The sequence below is a fragment of the Ranitomeya imitator genome, chromosome 9 (genome assembly GCF_032444005.1).
Source record: "Ranitomeya imitator isolate aRanImi1 chromosome 9, aRanImi1.pri, whole genome shotgun sequence".
NCBI classification, from domain to species: domain Eukaryota; kingdom Metazoa; phylum Chordata; class Amphibia; order Anura; family Dendrobatidae; genus Ranitomeya; species Ranitomeya imitator.
In genome coordinates, this window is record NC_091290.1 from 59,387,376 (window position 1) to 59,413,068 (window position 25,693).

The window sequence follows — 25,693 nt, forward strand, 5'->3', positions numbered from 1 at the left end:
TACACCCTTTGTAGCTTTCCTCTTTTTTTTTTTTTTTTTTTCTACAGATGTTGTCTTGTACGTTGGTGGATCTTGCTTCATGCTACAGGTTAAAGAGTTCGTCCGCAGCTTTCATATTGATGACCTTAATTGACAACATCTGCAAGGAGTTTGTATGTTCTCCCCTTGTTTGTGTGGGTTTCTTCTGGGTTCTCTGGTTTCTTCCCACAGTCCAAAAACATACTGATTGGAAATAAGAGATTATGAACCCCAATGGGGACAGTGAGGATGTCCGTTAAGTGCTGTGGAATTAATGGCCCCATAAAAGTGAGTAAAATAAATAAATTGTAAAGTAGCTGACTTGGCGCACACTGCAGCGGCTGCTACCTGCATGCATCTGGAGCTGATCGGTGGTGGGGTGGGTCGCTGGGTGTCATACCCTTACACACATAATATCCTAAAGTTTGCCATACACTCTTATCTACTTGATGGTCATACAGCTACCTCTTCCAACAACTCTTTACATTTCTGCATTCAACCGAGTGTTCATATGTTTTCAGTGGTGTGAGAGGAGAAAGTTAATAGGTCATGAATATACTACGGACAATCCCTTTAAGTCTTTTTTGTTTGGATAAATCCTTTTCTTGGTTTTGTTCCTGGCTTCCAAGTGTAATATTTCAACTGCTTATGTTTAGAGACTATGGAAAAACGACTACGTTCAGCACAAACTTTGATTTTATGACCACAGGCCAGAATAACTTCGTATTTGTTGTGCCACATTGTTGCAGAAGTACAACCCATCTTCCCTACTGAAGAAGTTGGAAAATGTTTGGTGACTTTCTCTGATCTGTGACTTGCACGCTTTCATCCAACAAGTTTCACTGCTTGAGCCTGGATGTCAGAAGCTCAGCATTGGACTTTGTAAGATGAAGGTCTCTGATCAGATCGTTGACGTCTTTGTGGTTAGGAAAGTATGGCCGTCTCTCCTCAACCGTATCTGTGAAAACCTAATCTTGATCTCCAATATCTTCCTTGCTGTCTGACTTGCAGCTTTTTCCTGAAGATGGCTGATCCCTCTTTGGGGGAGTTGGGGCAGTGTGGTACTGGTGCAATGGAAGAAGGCATGTCTGGATAAACCATTTGAGGCGCATTCTTGCCCGTCCAACGTTTGGCAGGATCCACCATGCAGAAGTGGCAGTTGCTTGAGTGATCGGTTGCCACCAAATTCGCGGGATAGCAAACTTCATGGCTCTCTTCTCCACTGTACCAACCTGTAACATAGCAGATATAATTAATTAGATAAAAGCAGGACATTTTTCACATTACTTAATACATATTTTGCTATAGTGCATTGACATATGTGAACATTTTTTCAATTGCAACTCCTTAAACTGTACTAGATCTAAATCATTGAAATTCTACAAAATAAAGCACTGCAATCTAAACGAGTAGCAATTGTTCACCTTACCTTCAAAAGCTTTCTTGGAATATTCGCGTGTGAAATGAGGTGCCCAGGACTTGATCCCTGACGGGCATGCAAAAATATGCCTTGTAGGCCTCGCACATCATACGACATGCTTTCACGGAATATTTTCTCCTTCTTGTCTATATAAATTGTCCACACACGTAGCAGAATGCATCTGCTGGGCGCAAACAACCTCTTGATGCCATCTAAAACAATTAATTGCTCTTTAACTGCGAATCGTTATTCTCTTACTCAGAAATAACATAAACCGAAATGTTGGTTCGAGTCACCTGTGCTTTTATACTTGTATGACTACTATTGAACAGTCCAAGAACGTTCTCGAAAGCTCTAAAAGTTTCTAGAAACTTCTAGATAATTCTGGAAAATTGTAGAAACGTCCGCACAGTTCTAGAAGTACAACAATATTCTTGAAGACTACTCTGTATTGAATACGAATCGAGAAATTTCCCGAAAACTGACACATTTCAAAATTTCATTGTCTTGAAGCAAAGTTTTTGTGGAACAACTATTTTCTATTTGTTTTAGGCATAATGGGTTAGGAAAACACACACTTTGTACCCAGGAACAAAAAATAAATACAAATTTGTTAGTGTAATTTTGTAGGCACTGTTGGCTTGCTTGGACCTGAATGGCCTTTTATCATCTACCCACTGGCTATGTACTAACTGTTAGATCATTGTCGGTTTGCTGGCACCCATCTATTGTCAAACCAGGGAACTTGTGTACCCCATTCTGTCCTAGCTATGAGCTGGCAGCCCGGAGGAGTCATACGGAACAAAGTTGTATGTGTGTCCTGCCCTTTACTTGATTGGAGACCCGTGAGCTTGTGACCAAGGGAGAACAGGTGACCCAAATCCCTATATCCTTTGTGGGTCCACACAGACCTAAAGCTACCCGCACACACAAGATGGCTGATGGCTTGTTTATCACTCCGCTATCTCTCCCGATTCCCCCAATCACCCGCCTTGGCTGAATGCTCATGTGCTTTCGTAGAGGTAGAAGAAAGCCACTGCCGAATGGCCCTGGTGGCGGCTTATCTACTGAAAAGAATCAGGTGTTAAAATTCATACTACTCGACATTGATCTCCCCCGACCTCATCTGTTGGGGTGAATTGAGGGACTATATTTACTACGTCAGTGGGTTTGGACATCTTTAGGGGTCCGAAGTGTTGGCACTTATCCAGTGAATAGATGAAGGCTAACTCGCAGCAGAATACTTCTTTTGAGGACTTTACAGCCATAGATTCCCCATGAGATTATTTAATGCGCTCTTTAGTTGTGTGTAATAAGTATGTAGTCCGATCATTACCACATTGTATTACATAACTTTTTTTTTTTCCCACCTTTATTGAAATGTTTATAGGAGAGCGCACACATTAACCGTGCTATTTATCCTGACGTGTTCCTTGGTATATGTCACGTTACTTGAAGAGACGCCGCAAGACACCGCCTTTAATACAAAAAGGTAAAGTCTGTTATGTGTCCTGTTTACTGATTACATTACCGGTCTGCTGTAAAGCCCTGTTCACACTTCTGTACAAAGCCCTATGTTATGGTAAAAACACATTGCCAGATACCAACTAATTCTCCCCCGAAGGGTGATTTCCTGGATAACATTGCGGGTTATACAGGATGGGCCATTTATATGGATACACCTAAATAAAAAAAAATAGGAATGGTTGGTGATATCAACTAATTGGAGGAAACTAATATGGCTAAATAGAGCTGTAAGGGGCGCAACAAGTGACAAAAAGAAAGCATTTAGAGAATTAAAGGAAATAGGTAGTGATGAGGCATTAAATAAATACAAAAAATTAAATAATCTTTGCTGCCTTGATTTGCTTTTTACAGAATTTAAGACAGAGCCTCATTGCCAGAGAGAGTAAAAATAATCCCAAAATATTCTTTAACTACGTAAATAGTAAGAAACTAAAAAATGATAGTGTTGGCCCCCTTAAAAATAGTCTGGGTGAAATGGTGGATGAGGATGAGGAAAAAGCCAATATGCTAAATGACTTTTTTTCGGCAGTATTTACACAAGAAAATCCCATGGCAGACAAAATGACTAGTGATAAAAATTCCCAATTAAATGTCACCTGCTTAACCCAGCAGGAAGTGCGGCGGCGTCTAAAAATCACTAAAATTGACAAATCTCCGGGCCCGGATGGGATACACCCCCGAGTACTGCAGGAATTAGGTACAGTCATTGATAGACCATTATTTTTAATCTATAAAGACTCCATAATAACAGGGTCTGTACCACAGGACTGGCGTATAGCAAATGTGGTGCCAATATTCAAAAAGGGAACAAAAACTGAACTCGGATATTATCGGCCAGTAAGCTTAACCTCTACTGTGGGTAAAATCCTGGAGGGCATTCTAAGGGACGCTATACTGGAGTATCTGAAGAGGAATAACCTCATGACCCAGTATCAGCACGGGTTTACTAGGGACCGTTCATGTCAGACTAATTTGATCAGTTTCTATGAAGAGGTAAGTTCCGGATTGGACCAAGGGAACCCAGTGGATGTAGTGTATATGGACTTTTCAAAAGCTTTTGATAAGGTGCCACACAAAAGGTTGATACATAAAATGAGAATAATGGGGATAGGGGAAAATATGTGGAAGTGGGTTAAGAGCTGGCTCAGGGATAGGAAACAAAGGGTGGTTATTAATGGAGCACACTCGGACTGGGTAGCGGTTAGCTGTGGGGTACCACAGGGGTCAGTATTGGGCCCTCTTCTTTTTAACATATTTATTAATGACTAGATGGTGGCCCGATTCTAACGTATCGGGTATTCTAGAATATGTAGATAGTATATAGCACAGGCTACGTGCTATATTGCACAGTGACGTAGTATATAACACATCGGACGTAGTATATAACAGAGCTACGTAGTATGTAACACAGCGTACATAGTATATAGCAGAGCTACGTAGTATATAACACAGCCACGTAGTGTATTGCACAGGTATGTAGTATATTGGTCAGCCACGTAGTATATAACATAGCCACGTAGTATATTGTAGATCCACGTAGTATATTGTAGATCCACGTAGTATATTGCACAGGCACGTAGTATATTGCACAGGCACGTAGTGTATTGCACAGCTATGTAGTATATAATGTCGCGCGGTATGTTGGGCAGTCGCGCGGTATGTTGGGCAGTCGCGCGGTAGCTTCGGGTCCCAGGGTTGGTATGAGCGCAGGACCTGTGTTGACGTCGCGGTCACATGACCGTGATGTTATGGCAGGTCCTTCTCGCATAGCATCCTTGGCACCGGAGCCTGCCGCTTGCACTGCCGAGGACAGCGCGCGACGGCAGAAGGTGAGAATAACCTTTTTTTATTTGTAACATTAGGTCTTTTTACTATTGATGCCGCATACGCAGCATCAATAGTAAAAAAGTTGGTCACACAGGGTTAATAGCTGCGTTAACGGAGTGTATTACACCGCGGTCCGTTAACGCTGGCATTAACCCTGTGAGCACTCAGCACTAACTGCGGGGCAGTAAAGCAGTGGCCATTTCGCTGCCAGACTATGGCCGTCTGTGATTGGTCGTGGCAAAACGCCCACGACCAATCAGCGACTTGGATTTCCATGACAGAGGCTGAGACCAATGAATATCCGTGACAGACAGAAGGAAAGACGGAAGTGACCCTTAGACAATTATATAGTAGATCTTGTAGGGGGCATGCAGAGTGGAATTTCAATATTTGCAGATGACACTAAACTCTGCAGGGTAATCAATACAGAGGAGGACAATTTTATATTACAGGATGATTTATGTAAACTAGAAGATTGGGCTGATAAATGGAAAATGAGCTTTAATGGGGATAAATGTAAGGTCATGTACTTGGGTAGAAGTAATAAGATGTATAATTATGTGCTTAATTCTAAAACTCTGGGCAAAACCGTCAATGAAAAAGACCTGGGTGTATGGGTGGATGACAAACTCATATTCAGGGGCCAATGTCAGGCAGCTACTACAAAGGCAAATAAAATAATGGGATGCATTAAAAGAGGCATAGATGCTCATGAGGAGAACATCATTTTACCTCTATACAAGTCACTAGTTCGACCACACTTAGAATACTGTGCACAGTTCTGGTCTCCGGTGTATAAGAAAGACATAGCTGAACTAGAGCGGGTGCAGAGAAGAGCGACCAAGGTTATTAGAGGACTGGGGGGTCTGCAATACCAAGATAGGTTATTACACTTGGGGCTATTTAGTTTGGAAAAATGAAGGCTAAGGGGTGATCTTATTTTAATGCATGAATATATGAGGGGACAGTACAAAGACCTTTCTGATGATCTTTTTAATCATAGACCTGAGACAGGGACAAGGGGGCATCCTCTACATCTGGAGGAAAGAAGGTTTAAGCATAATAACAGACGCAGGTTCTTTACTGTAAGAGCAGTGAGACTATGGAACTCTCTGCCATATGATGTTATAATGAGTGATTCATTACTTAAATTTAAGAGGGGACTGGATGCCTTTCTGGAAAAGTATAATGTTGCAGGGTATATATACTAGATTCCTTGATAGGGCGTTGATCCAGGGAACTAGTCTGATTGCCGTATGTGGAGTCGGGAAGGAATTTTTCCCCCCAAAGTGGAGCTTACTCTTTGCCACATGGTTTTTTTTTTGCCTTCCTCTGGATCAATATGTTAGGGCATGTTAGGTTAGGCTATGGGTGGAACTAGATGGACTTAGTCTTCCTTCAACCTTAATAACTATGTTACTATGTTCTTGTTTGTGGCACATTAGTATATGGGAGGGGGGAAAACTTTTCAAGATATGTGGTGACCATGGCAGCCATTCTGAAGTCTGCCATTTTGGATCCAACTTTATTTTTTCCAATGAGAAGATGGTGGACCACCACGTTATGGGTGTCGGGTCCGAGCATTCCTACATGATGAACAGTTTCCTAGAAAGTGGATTGGTCTTCGTGGGCCAGTTGAATGGCCATTAAGGTCTCCTGATCTGACCCCCTTAAGCTACCTTCACACTGAACGATATCGCTAGCGATCCGTGACGTTGCAGCGTCCTGGCTAGCGAAATCGTTCAGTTTGACAGGCAGCAGCGATCAGGATCCTGCTGTGATGTCGTTGGTCGCTGCAGAAAGTCCAGCACTTTATTTTGTCGCTGGACTCCCTGCAGACATCGCTGAATCGGCGTGTGTGACGCCGATCCAGCGATGTCTTCACTGGTAACCAGGGTAAACATCGGGTTACTAAATGCAGGGCCGCGCTTAGTAACCCGATGTTTACCCTGATTACCAGTGTAAACGTAAAAAAACAAACACTACATACTTACGTTCCGTGTCTGTCCCCGGCGCTCTGCTTCTCTGCACTGGCTGTGAGCGTCGGCCGGCCGGAAAGCAGAGCACAGCGGTGACGTCACCGCTCTGCTTTCCGGCCGCTGTGCTCACAGTCAGTGCAGAGAAGCACAGCGCCGGGGACAGACAGCGGTAAGTATGTAGTGTTTGTTTTTTTTTACGTTCACGCTGGTAACCAGGGTAAACATCAAGTTACTAAGCGCGGCCCTGCGCTTAGTAACCCGATGTTTACCCTGGTTACCAGGGGACTTCGGGATCGTTGGTCGCTGGAGAGCTGTCTGTGTGACAGCTCTCCAGCGACCAAACAGCGACGCTGCAGCGATCCGGATCGTTGTCGGTATCGCTGCAGCGTCGCTTAGTGTGACGGTACCTTTAGACTTTTTTATCTTTGGGGTCATCTGAAGGCTATTATGCTGTGAAGATACGAGATATGCAGCATCTGAAACAATGGATATTGGAAGCCTGTGCTAGCATTTCTTCTGCAGTGTTGCTATCAGTGTGTAGAGTGCGAGAAGAGGGTGGCATCGACAATCCAACACAATGGGCAGCACTTTGAACATTATATAAGTGGTCATAAACTTGAAAATAACTCATGAAAGAATAAAGTAATGTTAAAACCAAGCACACCATTGTTTTTCTTGTGAAATTCTCAATAAGTTTAACGTGTCACATGACCCTCTTCCCATTGGATAAAATAAAGTTGGATCCAAAATGGCTGACTTCAAAATGGCCGCCATGGTCACCACACATTTTGAATAGTTTTCCCCCCTCCCATATACTAATGTGCCGCCAAAAGGAAGTTGATATCACCAATCATTCCCATTTTATTTAGGTGTATCCATATACATGGCCCACCCTGTAGCTAATTTAGTGATAAAATGTACAATTGGTGGAGAAAGGCTGAACTTGATGGACCGTGGTCGTTATAAACCTATGGGACTATGTATAACAGGAGACGTTACTTTTGAGTAGTGATCTCATTAGATCCCAGGTTGGATTACAATTAATGGTATAACCTGTCTATAGAGAACCCAGGATGCCACCATACACATTGGGTGATGGTCACAGGTCACCTCCCCCTCCATGCGCAGGCACAAAGCATGCCCACTACACTTTACTATGGAGGTCCTTGAACATCTGTAGTCTGCAGGGTCCTAAAAGTCAGAAAAGTTAAATTTGCTTCCAATCCTGAGTGGATGTATTCGAATGACAAAGATGGGAAAGAGGTTACTTGCGTTCTTTCATAGCTCCTTTTTTTCCTAATTTAACTAATGGGTGCCGAAAAACATAAGAACAAGTTATCAAACACTGATCGTGGGAAGGCAGCCTTGGGGTGTGTGCCATGGATAACAGCTGAGTATTACACCATTAGCACTGGGGATTAGATTATAAGAAACCTCGTCCACACGATGCATAGAACATCTGCAGGGATAATTGGCCGATGCCGCGGTTTTCACTTCTGCCTCCTGTCACTTTATTCTTCCCCCCTCAGTAAAATGACACCTATACTCTCCTCCCGTGCTGGTGTCGTTCTAGCAGTGTAAGCGCTGTCTTTCCCCAGGAATCGCATGACATAATGTCATGCCATCCCTGCTGCCAATAAGCGCTGGCTTCACTCTCCTCTCTTCAGGCAAATCAAGACATCCGGAGGAAGTGAGAGCAGTGACAGCTCTCAGAAAGCTTCGGCTGACGCTTACATCCGTAGGCGAGGACTGTGAAACCAGCACTGATTGGCCGCAAGGATCGCGTGAAATTGTCACCTGATGCCCAGGAGAGCGAGTCTCAACACGGCTGGAACAGCGCCAGCACTGAAGGGGAGTATGTGTTGTTTTATGATGGGGGGGGGGGGGGGGGGGAGATCATAGGGATTCAGAAGGCGATTTCTGGGTGGTGGACAACCCATTTAAGAAATTAAAATAAATAAATATATAGAGGGAACTGTAAGGAATTTTTAATTTGATGTATATTAGAAAAGTAATTAGATTAGTAAATAGACATTTAGGATTATATTCATTCAAATTTGGTTTGTGAGAACCCCTGTAAGGCTAGACATAATTTGATGGCAAAGTCCACACGTCACATAATCCCCTATGGTAGAGAAGGAAATAGAAGGTGGAGTGCAGGTACTGATCAGGAGACCAGAGGGCATGGCACAAGGACGGTCTGAGTGCCATAACCGAACACATGCAGGTACTGATCAGGAGACCAGAGGGCACGGCACAAGGACGGTCTGAGTGCCATAACCGAACACATGCTTCATACAGGTCATGTTACTCATTCTGCCTCTCCTGACTGGAGGAGGGTAGGGGTGTCTGGTTACTAGGAGGTTGTTATCTCAAGGGCATAATCAGTTGTAGGATATTATGTGTTTGCCTGGAGCTGAGGGATTACCTCTGTGTAACCTGTCAGGTAAACTGCCACTGTATGTGGAATGTTGCTAAGCCGGGCGCTGAGGGGGCCAGCAGAGCCGCCATTAATCCTTGTACCTGCGGAGGGTGACACCTTTGTTTAGAGCTGCACCCAGACCCATCACACCACAACTCACCGTGAAATAGATGGACAGGAATCCACCGATGGCCTAAAAATATCACGATCCATGCCCAGATCCAAGAAATATACCGTGTATATATAATTTTATTCATAATGTTTTATTTTTGTTTCACAATCCTTTTAAATAGTACCAGCTACTTTTTTTCTCCCTAGAATGTAACGAAAACTTCTTGTCATTCGGGAATTAAAGCACCTTTTATGAAGAAAGACAGTCAAGGGACAGATTTATGTTTTTTGTTTTTTTTTCTTCTTTTTCTTGCCTGTTTTTTTTTTTAATTTACCGTACTCCCTAAGATCGTTTCAATTTTTCTCCTTTTTTTTAATTTGTGTTTTTTATCTATTCCCCTGTTTTATGTTCACCATTGTTCGCAGGGCTTGGGGTTTCCAGATGTCTTTAGCTGTTTCATCAATTGCGATTTTTTTTTTTTTTTTTTTTTTTTAATAAAACTTTTTGTGCAGATGTACGCCTGGACTTTTCCCATTTTTTTGCAACATTTTTAATAAAACTTGCGGCTTCTACACTAGAAAGTCACAAAATAGTTAGGCAAATGAGTGTCGATTAATTTTGCAGAATTCTTGACTCGTGTGCACCATTTTGAGGAATTTGACACCAAAATCATCTACCAATATCGCAAGACAAAAATAAGTGAATTTTTAGTAATAAAAAAAGAAAGCCCAAACTTTAGTGTAGCCTAGCCTTTTAAAGGGGTTGTCCACTACTCTGATAACCCCATTCTTAACCACTTCTCACTAATGGCTGTTCTTTTCACGTCCTGGGAAGGGGTCCTCTGGCGTGGAGGAGGCCCAGGAGCTGCGCTCCCACCATACGCTGCAGATACTGGTTATATTAAGTTCCTCATATTAGAAATAAAGGAAAATAAATAAACATTTGATTATAGTCTTGTACGTAAATGTCTAATCAACTAAAATATGAAATTAATAAACCCAATCTTAAACACCATAAAAATGAAAACCATTTAATTTACAGAATTGCATGTTTTTGGTCACTATATCTCCCTAAAAAATGTAACAATCAAAGCTTCACATTTGTGCAAAATTGGCATAAAAAAGTCCGCTCATTGCACAATAAAAAGTGTTTGGCCCCATCATCAGAAAAATAAAATTGTTAGGGGTTCGGGAAAACTGTGATTTTTAAGAACCATTTTTGTTTTACACAATATCCTGAATCTTTTTTTTTTTTTTTTTTTTTTCATCACTTAAATAGAAAAAATCGGTGGTTTAAAATTGCTGTTATCGGTCAGACATATACCATCATTTTTTCCGCACGATGAACTCCGTAAAAACAAAACCTGTGTCAGAATTACATTATTTCATCCCACTATGAATTTTTTCCCCCATATGTTCCAGGACTTTATATGGTAACATGAACGGCGCCATTCATAACTACTATTCATCCAGCACATAAACAAGCCCTCATACAGCTATGTTGCCAGAAAAATAGAACAGCTATGGATCTTGTAAGAAGGCATGGAAAAACAAACGTACAAACAAGAATAATTTCCCGACCCTTTTAAAGGATTAAATACTATATTCCCTGGTGTAAAATAAAAATAACCGATACTTACCTCCTGTATCTGCATTATTCCAGCGAGGTCTGCACTGGGGTTTGCCTGACACTGGCTGCGGGGTTTGCCTGACACTGGCTGCGGAGTTTGCCCGACGCTGGCTGCAGGGTTTGCCCGACGCTGGCTGCGGGGTTTGCCCGACACTGGCTGCGGAGTTTGCCCGACGCTGGCTGCGGGGTTTGCCCGACGCTGGCTGCGGGGTTTGCCTGACGCTGGCTGCGGGGTTTGCCTGACGCTGGCTGCGGGGTTTGCCTGACGCTGGCTGCGGGGTTTGCCTGACGCTGGCTGCGGGGTTTGCCTGACGCTGGCTGCGGGGTTTGCCTGACGCTGGCTGCGGGGTTTGCCGAAGACGCTGGCTGCGGGGTTTGCCGAAGACGCTGGCTGCGGGGTTTGCCGAAGACGCTGGCTGCGGGGTTTGCCGAAGACGCTGGCTGCGGGGTTTGCCGAAGACGCTGGCTGCGGGGTTTGCCGAAGACGCTGGCTGCGGGGTTTGCCGAAGACGCTGGCTGCGGGGTTTGCCGAAGACGCTGGCTGCGGGGTTTGCCGAAGACGCTGGCTGCGGGGTTTGCCGAAGACGCTGGCTGCGGGGTTTGCCGAAGACGCTGGCTGCGGGGTTTGCCGAAGACGCTGGCTGCGGGGTTTGCCGAAGACGCTGGCTGCGGGGTTTGCCGAAGACGCTGGCTGCGGGGTTTGCCGAAGACGCTGGCTGCGGGGTTTGCCGAAGACGCTGGCTGCGGGGTTTGCCGAAGACGCTGGCTGCGGGGTTTGCCGAAGACGCTGGCTGCGGGGTTTGCCGAAGACGCTGGCTGCGGGGTTTGCCGAAGACTCTGGCTGCGGGGTTTGCCGAAGACTCTGGTTGCGGGGTTTGCCGAAGACGCTGGCTGCGGGGTTTGCCGAAGACTCTGGTTGCGGGGTTCACCTGGCATAAGTCAGTGGTGCTATTGAGCCGCTGTGCTCACTCACCTCGTCTGGCGAAGGAGGGAACTGCAGCCCATTAGCGACCGCTGGCTGCAGGGCTCACATGGCAGAACAATGTCAGTGGAGACTCGTGCCTACCTTGCTGGAACAGCGCCGGTACAGTCCTATTTTGTAGATTCTGTACCATAAATCAGTGTGAAATCCTGTCGGACTCGGCCGGGATGAATAACATTTGCGTTTGGCTCTGGAGATTTCCTGTTTATTCCTTGTGCGCAGAGAACCGGAGGAAGTTTGTGCCGCTGGCTCTTCCTGATCTCCACGCACTCTTCTCCTATTAGATAAACCCACAAAGCTTCTGTTACACGCAGAAAATGGCGTGTGAGCTCGTCTCAGCATTGCACGGGCGACCACAGAACCTGCACGTGGCCGCTGATCTGTCCCAGGACGGGGCCGGTTTATGGCAGCCTGGGGGGGGGGGACTGCCGGAATCTGCCCCTTATAAAAATGTAATGTCCTTTGTATTACTATTGTGTATTTGTCGATTAGTTTAGTAAGCGTACCATCAAACATTCATATTGTTCTTGTTTGTATATTTTCTGATCTAATTACAGTGATGATACAGTTGCCATTGCACTAAGGTGCTCAGGTTTTCCCATTGTGTATTTCCAGAGGAATTGTTGCCAGCATATTGGTGTTCCTGTGTTTTGGAGTGACACAAGCTAAAGATGGCCCATTCTCCAGACCTCATCCAGGTACGTTGGTGGGTGTCGGGTGTTGTGCAGCCGTGGCTGAATGATGGGGGAGCAGTCGGGATGAGTCCCAGCATGTATAGAAGTAATGTCGGTATACAGCCTCGTCCACACTACTGTATTGGGCTCTAAGGAGCCGTAACGCCGCACCCAGAGGGTTGCCTGGGGCTTCGCTTACCCCCTCGGCCCCTGTCATCATTTCGATGCCAGATTTTGTAAGCTTGTAGCATTGCTACAGTGTATCCCACGTACTGCATCCTCCATCTACGGAGCCACGCAGACCTGAATGGCTTGTCCAGGACTTTGATATTGATGGCCCATCCTTAGAATAAGTCCTCGGTATCAGATTGGGGCAGCACTCCCATAGACCAGCTGTTGTCAGGTCCAGCAGCAATGTCAGAACAGCCCAGCTCCATACTCTGCATAGTGGCCATTGTTGGGTACTGCGGGTCATCTCCCATTGAAGTGAATAGGAGTTGAGCTGCGGTACTCAACAATGACCCCTACACACAGACGGATCTTTCTCTATGCACTGTGTCCTTCTTCTGGCTCTGGGGCCTTCTAACATCTGATCAGTGGGGTGCTGGGTGTTCGACCCTAGTAACCCCCCACCGATCTGATATTGATGATCCTCGTGTCTCTGCTTTCATGGATTCCCTATGACGTCAGGACGTTAAGTCTTTATTTGGAAACTGTGAGGCCCATAACTCATTCCAGATCTGTTTAGTATGGACCCACAGCGCTCAGGTGTGTATGAGCCCTTATGCTGTGGACCAGTCCCTGCCTGGGCCCATATCGTGGGGTTACCTGCTGCAGTTTGGTCCAGTAGCGGAGCCGCGCAGTAACAGTGTCCGCTCTGATGTCTTGCAGCTTATTGGAGGTTCTGGCTGTGTGTCAGCGTGGTGTACGAGCTCTTCCTCATCTTCATCCTCTTTCAGGTAAATGGTGAAAGTGCCTACATCGTACGGGTCACTAGGGTATGTCCACGCAAAGTGTGGATTTCTCCTATAAACCGCCCAGAGACGGCCTTGTTTTTCCTCCATTAATTACATCACTACTTCAATAAGTGACCTGTCATTAATTGCTGCAGTCTCCATGTGAGACCACCACTAGTAGCCATGTGTCAGGTTTCTGCGTCACATTTATTTTCCAGTGTTGCACACTACATATACGCACTGTGCTCTAGTTCTAGTAATTAGGGCAGTTGGTGCCTATAAGATTCTATGGAGATGGGAGGAGCTGTAAGAAGGCGGGGCTCTGCCTCTAGCTCCTCCCCCTCCATAGAACTTTATCAGCACCAACTATCATCTCGTATCTCAGTAATGGGAAAATCTGTATTCACAGAACTATTCTGAGAATGATTAATTAGTGCAGAAGAATAAAGAAGCCGATTTCTCAAAGATCTATTAGTTTCTTATTTTTATGTTTTAATATTGATTCGTAAAAGAAAAAAAAAATTAAAGCTACATTTACTCTTTAATGATTTGGGTCAAATTTTTTTGCCCATTAATATATAGTGTCCATAAAGAGCATTATACAATGTAATGGGTCATAAATGTGAGACTGAAACCCGTAGGAAAGCAGGACTGGACGCAGCCTAGGGGGGGAAATAAGTGCACCCTAATATTTGTGAGCAGGCTCCATTAAAGAGCTGCTGTCGCTGAGCCCAAAGCTGGTGACCATTGCCGCCCTGTGAATAAATGGCCGTGGAGAACCACAAATGTAAGGTTCTTCATCACTGACGCATTTCATTGATCCCTGCGGGTTCGGGGTTAGTTCCCATATAGGCCATGCTAATTATCGTCCCCCCCCCCTGCGTCCTGTACTTCCAGTGCTGCGTGTGGTCTTGTTACTGATTGTCTCTCTGGTTTTTGCAGACTGTACATGACGGGAGACATTTCATGAAGTTTATTGACCCCAAATTGGGAGTTCCTCTACCAGAGCGAGATTATGGCGGAACTTGCCTTATATACGACCCGAATAATAAGACTGATCCTTATCACAACCTATGGGTAAGACAATTCCGGGGAGCTGCAGGAAACGCTTTGCACAAATGGCAAATTTATATAGGTTAAAGTTTATTTTAAAGTGGTGGTCTCATCGCTTGTAGCCCCCTTATTATGGAGTCGCTCCAACCTCACCTGTAGCCTCCTTATTATGGAGCCGCTGTGACCTTACTTGTAGCCTCCTTAGTATGGAGCCGCTCCGACCTCACCTGTAGCCTCCTTATTATGGAGCCGCTCCGACCTCACCTGTAGCCTCCTTATTATGGAGCCGCTGTGACCTCACCTGTAGCCTCCTTATTATGGAGCCGCTGTGACCTCACCTGTAGCCTCCTTATTATGGAGCCGCTGTGACCTCACCTGTAGCCTCCTTATTATGGAGCCGCTCCGACCTCACCTGTAGCCTCCTTATTATGGAGCCGCTGTGACCTTACTTGTAGCCTCCTTATTATGGAGCCGCTGTGACCTCACCTGTAGCCTCCTTATTATGGAGCCGCTGTGACCTCACCTGTAGCCTCCTTATTATGGAGCCGCTGTGACCTCACTTGTAGCCTCCTTATTATGGAGCCGCTTTGACCTTACTTGTAGCCTCCTTATTATGGAGCCGCTGTGACCTCACTTGTAGCCTCCTTATTATGGAGCCGCTGTGACCTCACCTGTAGCCTCCTTATTATGGAGCCGCTGTGACCTCACCTGTAGCCTCCTTATTATGGAGCCGCTGTGACCTCACTTGTAGCCTCCTTATTATGGAGCCGCTGTGACCTTACCTGTAGCCTCCTTATTATGGAGCCGCTGTGACCTCACCTGTAGCCTCCTTATTATGGAGCCGCTGTGACCTCACTTGTAGCCTCCTTATTATGGAGCCGCTGTGACCTCACCTGTAGCCTCCTTATTATGGAGCCGCTGTGACCTCACTTGTAGCCTCCTTATTATGGAGCCGCTGTGACCTTACTTGTAGCCTCCTTATTATGGAGCCGCTGTGACCTTACCTGTAGCCTCCTTATTATGGAGCCGCTGTGACCTCACTTGTAGCCTCCTTATTATGGAGCCGCTGTGACCTTACTTGTAGCCTCCTTATTATGGAGCCGCTGTGACCTCACCTGTAGCCTCCTTATTATGGAGCCGCTGTGACCTCACTTGTAGCCTCCTTATTATGGAGCCGCTGTGACCTCACTTGTAGCCTCCTTATTATGGAGCCGCTGTGACCTCACCTGTAGCCTCCTTATTATGGAGCCGCTGTGACCTCACTTGTAGCCTCCTTATTATGGAGCCGCTGTGACCTCACTTGTAGCCTCCTTATTATGGAGCCGCTGTGACCTTACCTGTAGCCTCCTTATTATGGAGCCGCTGTGACCTTGTAGCCTCCTTATTATGGAGTCGCTCCGACCTCACCTGTAGCCTCCTTATTATGGAGCCGCTGTGACCTCACCTGTAGCCTCCTTATTATGGAGCTGCTGTGACCTCACCTGTAGCCTCCTTGTTATGGAGCGCTGTGACCTCACTTGTAGCCTCCTTATTATGGAGCCGCTGTGACCTCACCTGTAGCCTCCTTATTATGGAGCCGCTGTGACCTCACCTGTAGCCTCCTTATTATGGAGCCGCTGTGACCTCACCTGTAGCCTCCTTATTATGGAGCTGCTGTGACCTCACCTGTAGCCTCCTTATTATGGAGCCGCTGTGACCTCACCTGTAGCCTCCTTATTATGGAGCCGCTGTGACCTCACCTGTAGCCTCCTTATTATGGAGCCGTTGTGACCTCACCTGTAGCCTCAGTATTACGTATTATGGGAGCCGCTGTGACCTCACCTGTAGCCTCCTTATTATGGAGCCGCTGTGACCTCACTTGTAGCCTCCTTATTATGGAGCCGCTGTGACCTCACCTGTAGCCTCCTTATTATGGAGCTGTTGTGACCTCACCTGTAGCCTCCTTATTATGGAGCCGCTGTGACCTCACCTGTAGCCTCCTTATTATGGAGCCGCTGTGACCTCACTTGTAGCCTCCTTATTATGGAGCTGCTGTGACCTCACCTGTAGCCTCCTTATTATGGAGCTGTTGTGACCTCACCTGTAGCCTCCTTATTATGGAGCCGCTGTGACCTCACTTGTAGCCTCCTTATTATGGAGCCGCTGTGACCTCACTTGTAGCCTCCTTATTATGGAGCCGCTGTGACCTTACCTGTAGCCTCCTTATTATGGAGCCGCTGTGACCTTGTAGCCTCCTTATTATGGAGTCGCTCCGACCTCACCTGTAGCCTCCTTATTATGGAGCCGCTGTGACCTCACCTGTAGCCTCCTTATTATGGAGCTGCTGTGACCTCACCTGTAGCCTCCTTGTTATGGAGCGCTGTGACCTCACTTGTAGCCTCCTTATTATGGAGCCGCTGTGACCTCACCTGTAGCCTCCTTATTATGGAGCCGCTGTGACCTCACCTGTAGCCTCCTTATTATGGAGCCGCTGTGACCTCACCTGTAGCCTCCTTATTATGGAGCTGCTGTGACCTCACCTGTAGCCTCCTTATTATGGAGCCGCTGTGACCTCACCTGTAGCCTCCTTATTATGGAGCCGCTGTGACCTCACCTGTAGCCTCCTTATTATGGAGCCGCTGTGACCTCACCTGTAGCCTCAGTATTACGTATTATGGGAGCCGCTGTGACCTCACCTGTAGCCTCCTTATTATGGAGCCGCTGTGACCTCACTTGTAGCCTCCTTATTATGGAGCCGCTGTGACCTCACCTGTAGCCTCCTTATTATGGAGCTGTTGTGACCTCACCTGTAGCCTCCTTATTATGGAGCCGCTGTGACCTCACCTGTAGCCTCCTTATTATGGAGCCGCTGTGACCTCACTTGTAGCCTCCTTATTATGGAGCTGCTGTGACCTCACCTGTAGCCTCCTTATTATGGAGCTGTTGTGACCTCACTTGTAGCCTCCTTATTATGGAGTCGCTCCGACCTCACCTGTAGCCTCCTTATTATGGAGCCGCTGTGACCTCACCTGTAGCCTCCTTATTATGGAGCCGCTGTGACCTCACCTGTAGCCTCCTTATTATGGAGCTGCTGTGACCTCACCTGTAGCCTCCTTATTATGGAGCCGCTGTGACCTCACTTGTAGCCTCCTTATTATGGAGCCGCTGTGACCTCACCTGTAGCCTCCTTATTATGGAGCCGCTGTGACCTCACTTGTAGCCTCCTTATTATGGAGCCGCTGTGACCTCACCTGTAGCCTCCTTATTATGGAGCCGCTGTGACCTCACTTTTAGCCTCCTTATTATGGAGCCGCTGTGACCTCACTTGTAGCCTCCTTATTATGGAGCCGCTGTGACCTCACCTGTAGCCTCCTTATTATGGAGCCGCTGTGACCTCACTTTTAGCCTCCTTATTATGGAGCCGCTGTGACCTCACTTGTAGCCTCCTTATTATGGAGCCGCTGTGACCTCACCTGTAGCCTCCTTATTATGGAGCCGCTGTGACCTCACCTGTAGCCTCCTTATTATGGAGCTGCTGTGACCTCACCTGTAGCCTCCTTATTATGGAGCCGCTGTGACCTCACCTGTAGCCTCCTTATTATGGAGCTGCTGTGACCTCACCTGTAGCCTCCTTATTATGGAGCCGCTGTGACCTCACTTGTAGCCTCCTTATTATGGAGCCGCTGTGACCTCACCTGTAGCCTCCTTATTATGGAGCCGCTGTGACCTCACTTTTAGCCTCCATATTACGGAAGCCGCTGTAACAATCTGTTAACCGTTCGGAGTCTGCTTCTGGATTCATGAAGAGCATCTGTTGGTTGATCACTGCCACTCTAGTGGCCCCTACAGGGGAGATGCAGCATTACACACAGCATTCATCATGAGGACCCGTCTGTATGACACATGGATGCTCCACATGTACTCATGCTTTGATGACAAATTATAAAATTACTGTTACTCACCTTCCTCGGGACCAAAGCGACCTCTCCACTGCTGCTCTGGTGATGGTTTACAAGTCGCAGTAATGATGACAACAACGCTGCAGCCAATCACTGAGCTCAGCGGCTCGTGCCAAGTACATTACAACCTGCGAACAATCGGAGGAGCGTTGGCAGAGATGCGGCTCTGGACCTGGGGAGGGGGAAGTGACTCTCCTCTATCCATCTCTGGTGGTCTTCCTCAGTGACGTACTCTGCGGCCACATGACCCCTGATTAAGGTCCGTTTTGATTGCGAGCCGTCTCCGTGTAATACCTGTGGGACTGAGGATGCCGCGTACATTGGCGATATCCCGCACTTCCGTGGACTGACGGGCGCGGCTCTAGGCATGCACAGCCATGGACACAAGTTTGGAGACTGACACAAATCTTGGTTTTCACATTTCGCTGCTCAGTGTTCTTCGATCGATCAGCCGGATGATTCTCCGGTCAGTGAAGTACAGTTATCAGCATTTCATAAGTTTTTACCCTTTTATAGACAAATACTTTAAGTTTATGCGAAGACTCAATATTTACAGTGATGACCCTTACTTTTCAATTCTTCCTTCTGGATGTTCCAAACGCTCTGAAGGGGGCTTCATCAGATAACGACTGCAGGGAGTACAGGGACCTTCTCTGATGAAGCCCCTGTCACACGGTTTGGGACATGGAAGAATAATTGTCCTAAGGAAAGGTGAGCGCTGCCACGAGTCCTGTGTCCTGCCAGCAGTAAAGCCTCCTGAGACCACTCGTGTGTGGGGACTTTTCATCCATGGAGGGGCCTCACTCTTTGCCAATTATATGTATCGAAACCTGCTCCAAGAGGAGCTTCTTCCAACCATCCAGGAGCAATGTGGTGATGGACAATGCTGGTATCACCATGATGGAGACCATGTCAGAAGCCAAAGCTGGTAATGAAGTGTCTTGGTGAATAAAGCGCTGTGACTGTGGATCCGCGGCCAGGAACCTCCCCAGATCTCTACCAGTGAGAGCCCCATGTTAGTATTCATATGGACATGGATGAACAAAAAACCCAGAGCTCATGATAAACTCCAAGCCCTGAATAAGTAAGAATATGCTGTCGTCAGCCAGGATTTGGCCCGGAAGCCGATATCCAGCTGTCAGGGCGAAGGGCAAAAGTCTGGAAAATAGGGGAAAACACTGGAAATATGGAGTCTTTTGCACAAAACTTGATATATTCTATTGATAAATAAGTTTTTAACTACTTCAGTAACTACAGAAACATCTCGTTACAGGATCTGGCAACACTGAAGCCATAATTGTTATGAAAACCAAGGTTTGTCAGTCTCAAAACTTTTGGCCACGAGTGTACAAGTCCACCTAGCCAATAATGTGCCGTCGTTCTTGTCGTCACTGGTGTCACTAATTAGACGGATTTCCAATATTTTAGATCTGTGATCACTTGTTGGTCTGAGAACACCCCTATGTAAGGTTCTTTTGCCTGTAATTTGGGTGTCTGGTATGGGGCCTTTGATGACCAAATCCAGGCTGCTGTGTGTGGCGCCTATTGTGTGTTGTCGAGGCATGGTGCTCCGCGGCTCTCCACAATGCAGATATCTCTGCCATACTTGCTCCACAAAGCATTAACCACAGGAAGTTAACGGTCTCCTACCGACCATGCCGCTGAGTGACCCTTCCCCTCGTTACCTTGCTTGCAGACACTGAGGAAGCCACATGTAAATGGCAGTGCCAATAGTTCACGTGTGACCGTCCACATCTGGAGGCCATAGCTGACAGCCCGAGCCTGGATTAGGAAGGGATTGGAAAGGATTTGTCCTCTCTCTAAACTCCAGCAACAAAATGACAAGCCAAAGGCAGGGAGGGGGTAATCACTGTAAGCAAGTCCACAGGGTGGGGGTCGGAGACTGTAAGTGACGCCGCAGCGTTGTCACCCCCGTATTTATCTGCTGCTTTGTCATGTAACAGACGTGACTGATTCCGGCTGCAACTGATCGGCTCTGCTACGTCTGCCCGGGTATTGTCATGTGCACAGATTACTTGGCTGAAGTCAGTCCTGTCTCATGAGTTTAGGAAACAGATTATCTGCTTAACGCTCCTAAATGACACCGTAACCGCTAAACCAGGAAGCCAGCAGAAGGCAAATGGATGGCTGCGGTCACCTATCCTAGGATATCACTTTCTGATAGGTGGGGGGCCAACACGGTGCCCTGGCTCTACACGTCCCCAATATAGTGAATGGACCCAGCTCTATAGTCAGCAGCAGCCCGGTACAATAAGATGTGGACGGGAATTACCTCTGTAGTCTCTTCATTCTTAGGATCAGTGGCCTCTACTGGAGATGAAACCTCTTCTGATCTATAAAGTGAATTATTCTAGTGACGTGCCATAACATTTCTCTTAAGACCCCTGCCAGAGGCTTCTCATTCAGCCACATCAAATCTCCTGCTGTGCGCTGAAGAGGGGCGAACACCCTGAAACACATTTCTGCAAATAGGATGAAAAGTCAAAGCAGACATTAAGTGGTGCGGCAAGGCTCGTTAAACTGTCGATAATGACTTTTAGGATTGCTATGCCAATAGGTGACGCTATAATTTACTCCTCTTCCTCTCTGGAGAGGTTATTTTGCACTTGACATAACTTTTTGATGGGAATAGCCTTATAAAGTAGCACACATTACTTATCATTCAGGACACAAGCACCAGAAGATCCATAGTTAGGAAACTCATTACTACACCTATTATGTACGGCCAGATGTTCCTTGAAACCATTTTTGCAGCTGCCTAATAAATAAGGACATTATAGAAAGGTCTCCTTGCTGCGGACCCTCTCCCGTCAGCCACAGTGGACTTGGGTTCAGTTAATTAACTTGTATTATTCTTCTGTTATTTTGTAGGATAAGATGGATGGCTTTGTACCTGCACACTTTCTTGGCTGGTATATAAAAGTAAGTTCTAGCTAACGTTGCTTTCTTTTGGGAGGAGGGAGAGATGGAGGGGGTTATGTATTTGTGGAAGCCCACATTGGGGATGACTGACCAGCTCCTTGGCTTTGCCTTTCTAAGCATATAATGCCTGTTTTACATTGGTTCAGACCACAGATCTGTGGCCTCCATGATGGTGTCACAGTGGAGTCCATTTTCTGAATCTCTACATGGCCTCATTCTTGTCCTCTTGCTTCTTAGACACTAGTGATCAGGGACTGGTGGATGTGTATGATGATCAGCGTTATGTTCGAGTTCCTGGAATACAGCCTGGAGCATCAGCTGCCCAATTTCAGTGAATGCTGGTGGGATCACGTAAGTTATTTTCATATAATTAGGGGGATCAACTGTATACGGCTCAGTGGTTGGAGGCTGTAATCTACGCATGTCACACATCAGATCTGGGCATGCTGGAGCATTTCCAACTTGTACCTCCACCGTAGGCTACTGTACAACCCCACTGTGGCAAAGCACCCACCCCAAGCCTCCCGTGTTACAGAAAATGCACAGTGTGGTATATTTTCTTCCTTTTGTATGGTTTAGCACAGCAGACGATGGCTCTGCACCCAGAAAAAAGCTATACTTGTGTATAGGAGCCCAATACAGGCTAAATGACACTTATTTGTCCTCCATCGAGTAGATGTGGGCCTTTTATACTATGCACCTGGAGCGTTGGGGTTGTGTGCAGCACTCAGACACTGATGTAAAGTACATGCTCACCTCCAGTCACTGAAACAGAGGCAGTCCTTTCTCTCCTGACATCCTGCATGTGGCGCAGTAATGTGAGGATACCACAGAACACATGCTGTCTCCTAAATCTTCTTGATTTGTGGCTTCCTTATGCTTCCCTGCTCCATTGATGGATTGTTCTGACCATGTAGCCTGGTTAGGAATTTTCCTGTACATGTAGTGTCCCAGCAGAGAAGGTAACATTCAACCCTACATCTACAAAAATGAGTGATAAATACATGAAAATATCATGAGGACATTTCATCCATAGTGATAGAACATGCTCACATAGCGTTCTCTTGCTGACCAGAGCGTGGTGACTGCCGGCTGCTCACAAAGCGTTGTCTCGTGGACCACAGCGTGACGACTGCCGGCTGCTCACATAGCGTTGTCTCGCTGACCAGAGCTTGGCGACTGCCGGCTGCTCACATAGCGTTGTCTCGTGGACCAGAGCGTGACGACTGCCGGCTGCTCATATAGCATTGTCTCGTGGACCAGAGCGTGACGACTGCCGGCTGCTCATATAGCATTGTCTCGTGGACCAGAGCGTGACGACTGCCGGCTGCTCACATAGCGTTGTCTAGCTGACCCCAGCGTGGTGACTGCCGGCTGCTCACATAGCGTTGTCTCGTGGACCAGAGCGTGACGACTGCCGGCTGCTCATATAGCATTGTCTCGTGGACCAGAGCGTGACGACTGCCGGCTGCTCACATAGCGTTGTCTAGCTGACCCCAGCGTGGTGACTGCCGGCTGCTCACATAGCGTTCTCTCGCTAACCCCAGCGTGGTGACTGCCGGCTGCTCACATAGCGTTCTCTCGCTAACCCCAGCGTGGTGACTGCCGGCTGCTCACATAGCGTTCTCTCGCTAACCCCAGCTTGGCGACTGCCGGCTACTCATATAGCGTTGTCTTGTGGACCAGAGTGTGACGACTGCCGGCTGCTCACATAGCGTTGTCTAGCTTACCATAGCTTGGCAATTGATGGCCAGGACAAGTTACTTGATCTTTTATATGTACGGTCACCGACACTTTCAGTGTTGTAACTTTTTTTTTTTTCTCTCTTTGCAGTGGATTATGGATGTACTAGTGTGTAATGGATTAGGAATTTATTGTGGCATGAAGACCTTGAAGTGGCTCTCCATGAAGCCGTACAAGTGGCAGGGTCTGTGGAACATTCCTACATACAGGTGGGTCAGACGGACGCAGTGCTCTCCCTTTGCACAGTAATCTACAGAAACCTGTCATCATCATCTGGGGCGCAGGCTGCTACACATCGCTGACTCCTTGTGCAGCTGCAGCCGATCGCTGCACATTTAGTCCCGTTGCACCGCTGCCTGCCTCACCAGAGGGGGCCACATGAGGGACCGTACAGGCTCTGTGACCACAGCAGAGTAGATGGGGGATTTGGATGGTGACCTCTGTGCTGCAGGGGGCTTATGCTGTCTTCTACTTCCAGGGGTAAGATGAAGAGAATAGCCTTCCAGTTCACACCTTACAGCTGGGTGAAGTTTGAATGGAAGCCGGCCTCAAGCCTGCGCCGATGGTTAGCAGTGTGTGGCATCATAGTGGTAGTAAGTATCGCCGCTCCGTCCATCGTAAGGTGGGGCCTCAGTAATGGGCACTGATTACTTTCCAGGTAGATGATGCCCTGACTACTGGGACCCCCATGTGTGTAGGGTCCTTTCTTCTTAAAGGGAGCCTGTCAGCAGATTTTGCCGCTATAATGCTGTAGATAAGGCCTTGGTCTGACCTGCAAGTGAAGAAAAAAAGTTTTATTATACTCACAAGTGGGGCAGCCCCGTCCGATGGGTGTTGCAGGTCCGGGTCCGGCGCCTCCCATCTTCTTGCGACGTCGCCCTCCTGCTTTTTCCTCACTCCCCGGCATCGGCGCTCCTGTGCAGGCGTACTTCTCTGCCCTGTTGAAGGCATAGTAAAGTACTGTAAGGGACACAATGAGCTGTCCATAAATATTACTTGTAATGTCTTTGTAAGTGTCCATGTTCTGTATTTCCCTGCTATGTATAATTACTGTTTATAGTTGTAGGGAAAGCGTAGTACCCTAGTTTGGCCACTAGATGGGGGTGCAGAGTTATTCAGCTTGTAAATAAAGTGGGAGGAGCTAACGGCAGTTAATCTGGGGAATATCTGGAAATTATAATCAGTTGGGCGGGAGCACCCTGTCAGGGCAGTCAGCTCTGCAGCAGCCCAAGATCCAGTCAGGCAGCATCAGGGCCATGAAGGCTGCGAGAGAAAGAAGGAAGGCATAGAAAGAGTCACTGACAGCGCAGGATAAGAGGGACTGCGGCTGTAGGTGCTAGAAAAGACCTAGGCAGTGCAGACAGGTCACTCAGAATGTGGCGGCTTGCTAAGTGGATGGATGTACTCAGGACCAGGGAGAAATGGTTTAGAGGAATCCCTACTAAAGGACGCTGGAGGAACCATAGGCACAGTCCGTTCCAGAAGCGGGCTTAGTAAAGATGAAGGAAAGGCAGCGAAAGAGAAGAAATGCAGAGCCTGAGGTTAATGCTGACGAGGAAAGAGGAGACAGGGACAGAGAAGAAGGAAATGTATTGTAAAGCCTGCTGTCAATACTGAGAGAACCATATTACGTGCCTGTTTCTAGTAAAGTTCAGTATTCAACGGGACTGTGACTCTGATTATTCTGCTTCGGGTGAGGAAAACGTGCAGATCTTTATAGGAAGCCCCGAGAGGAAAGGAGCTGTAGGTATGCTGACTGAGTCGTACAGTGTATGTGAGGGGAGGTCAGGGTGTGCGAGAGACTTTTACCTCCGCCACGACTACCCCCCTGCCCGACCCTTACAGTACTGCTGTGCGCAGGCGCAGGGAAAGGTCAGAGGGAAGTGCCGGGGAGCGAGGAAGAGGCAGGAGGGCGGTGCCCGGGGAGCAAGGAAGAGGCAGGAGGGCGGCTCCGGGGAGCGAGGAAGAGGCAGGAGGGCGGCTCCGGGGAGCGAGGAAGAGGCGGGAGGGCGGTGCCGGGGAGGGAGGAAGAGGCGGGAGGGTCGGTGCCGGGGAGTGATGAAGAGCGGTGTCGCAAGATGGGAGGCGCCAGACCCGGACCTGCGACACCCATCGGACCGGACCGCCCCCGCGTGAGTATAATAAAACTTGTTTTTCTTTACGTGCAGGTCAGATTGGGGGCTTATCTACAGCATTATAGAATGCTATATATCAGCCCTGAAAGGCAGTGGCCGTATCTGATAGCCGCAAAATCTGTTGACAGGTTATTATTGTTATACATTTTTTATAGCGCCATTTATTCCATGGTGCTTTACATGTGAAAAGGGGGAAATATAGACAAATACATTAAACATGAGCAAAAACAAGGCACACGGGTACATAAGGAGGGAGGACCCTGCCCGCGCGGGCTCAGTCTGGAGGTTCCCTTTAAGCATTTTTTCACTAGACATTGTTCAGAATTGCCCATTCA

General features: G+C 47.2%; 1 protein-coding gene across 2 annotated transcripts in view; it reads left to right on the forward strand.

The window, feature by feature from the left end:
* PTDSS2 (phosphatidylserine synthase 2) overlaps window positions 1-25,693 on the forward strand; it is a 93,088-nt gene that overhangs the window by 61,715 nt on the left and 5,680 nt on the right. For both annotated transcript variants that reach the window (XM_069739384.1, XM_069739385.1), the window contains exons 2-9: window positions 2,829-2,930; window positions 12,532-12,614; window positions 13,482-13,549; window positions 14,489-14,623; window positions 21,430-21,480; window positions 21,718-21,831; window positions 23,314-23,432; window positions 23,702-23,816. In XM_069739384.1, coding sequence (XP_069595485.1) covers window positions 2,829-2,930; window positions 12,532-12,614; window positions 13,482-13,549; window positions 14,489-14,623; window positions 21,430-21,480; window positions 21,718-21,831; window positions 23,314-23,432; window positions 23,702-23,816 — 787 coding nt within the window. The remainder of the gene's footprint in view (window positions 1-2,828; window positions 2,931-12,531; window positions 12,615-13,481; window positions 13,550-14,488; window positions 14,624-21,429; window positions 21,481-21,717; window positions 21,832-23,313; window positions 23,433-23,701; window positions 23,817-25,693) is intronic.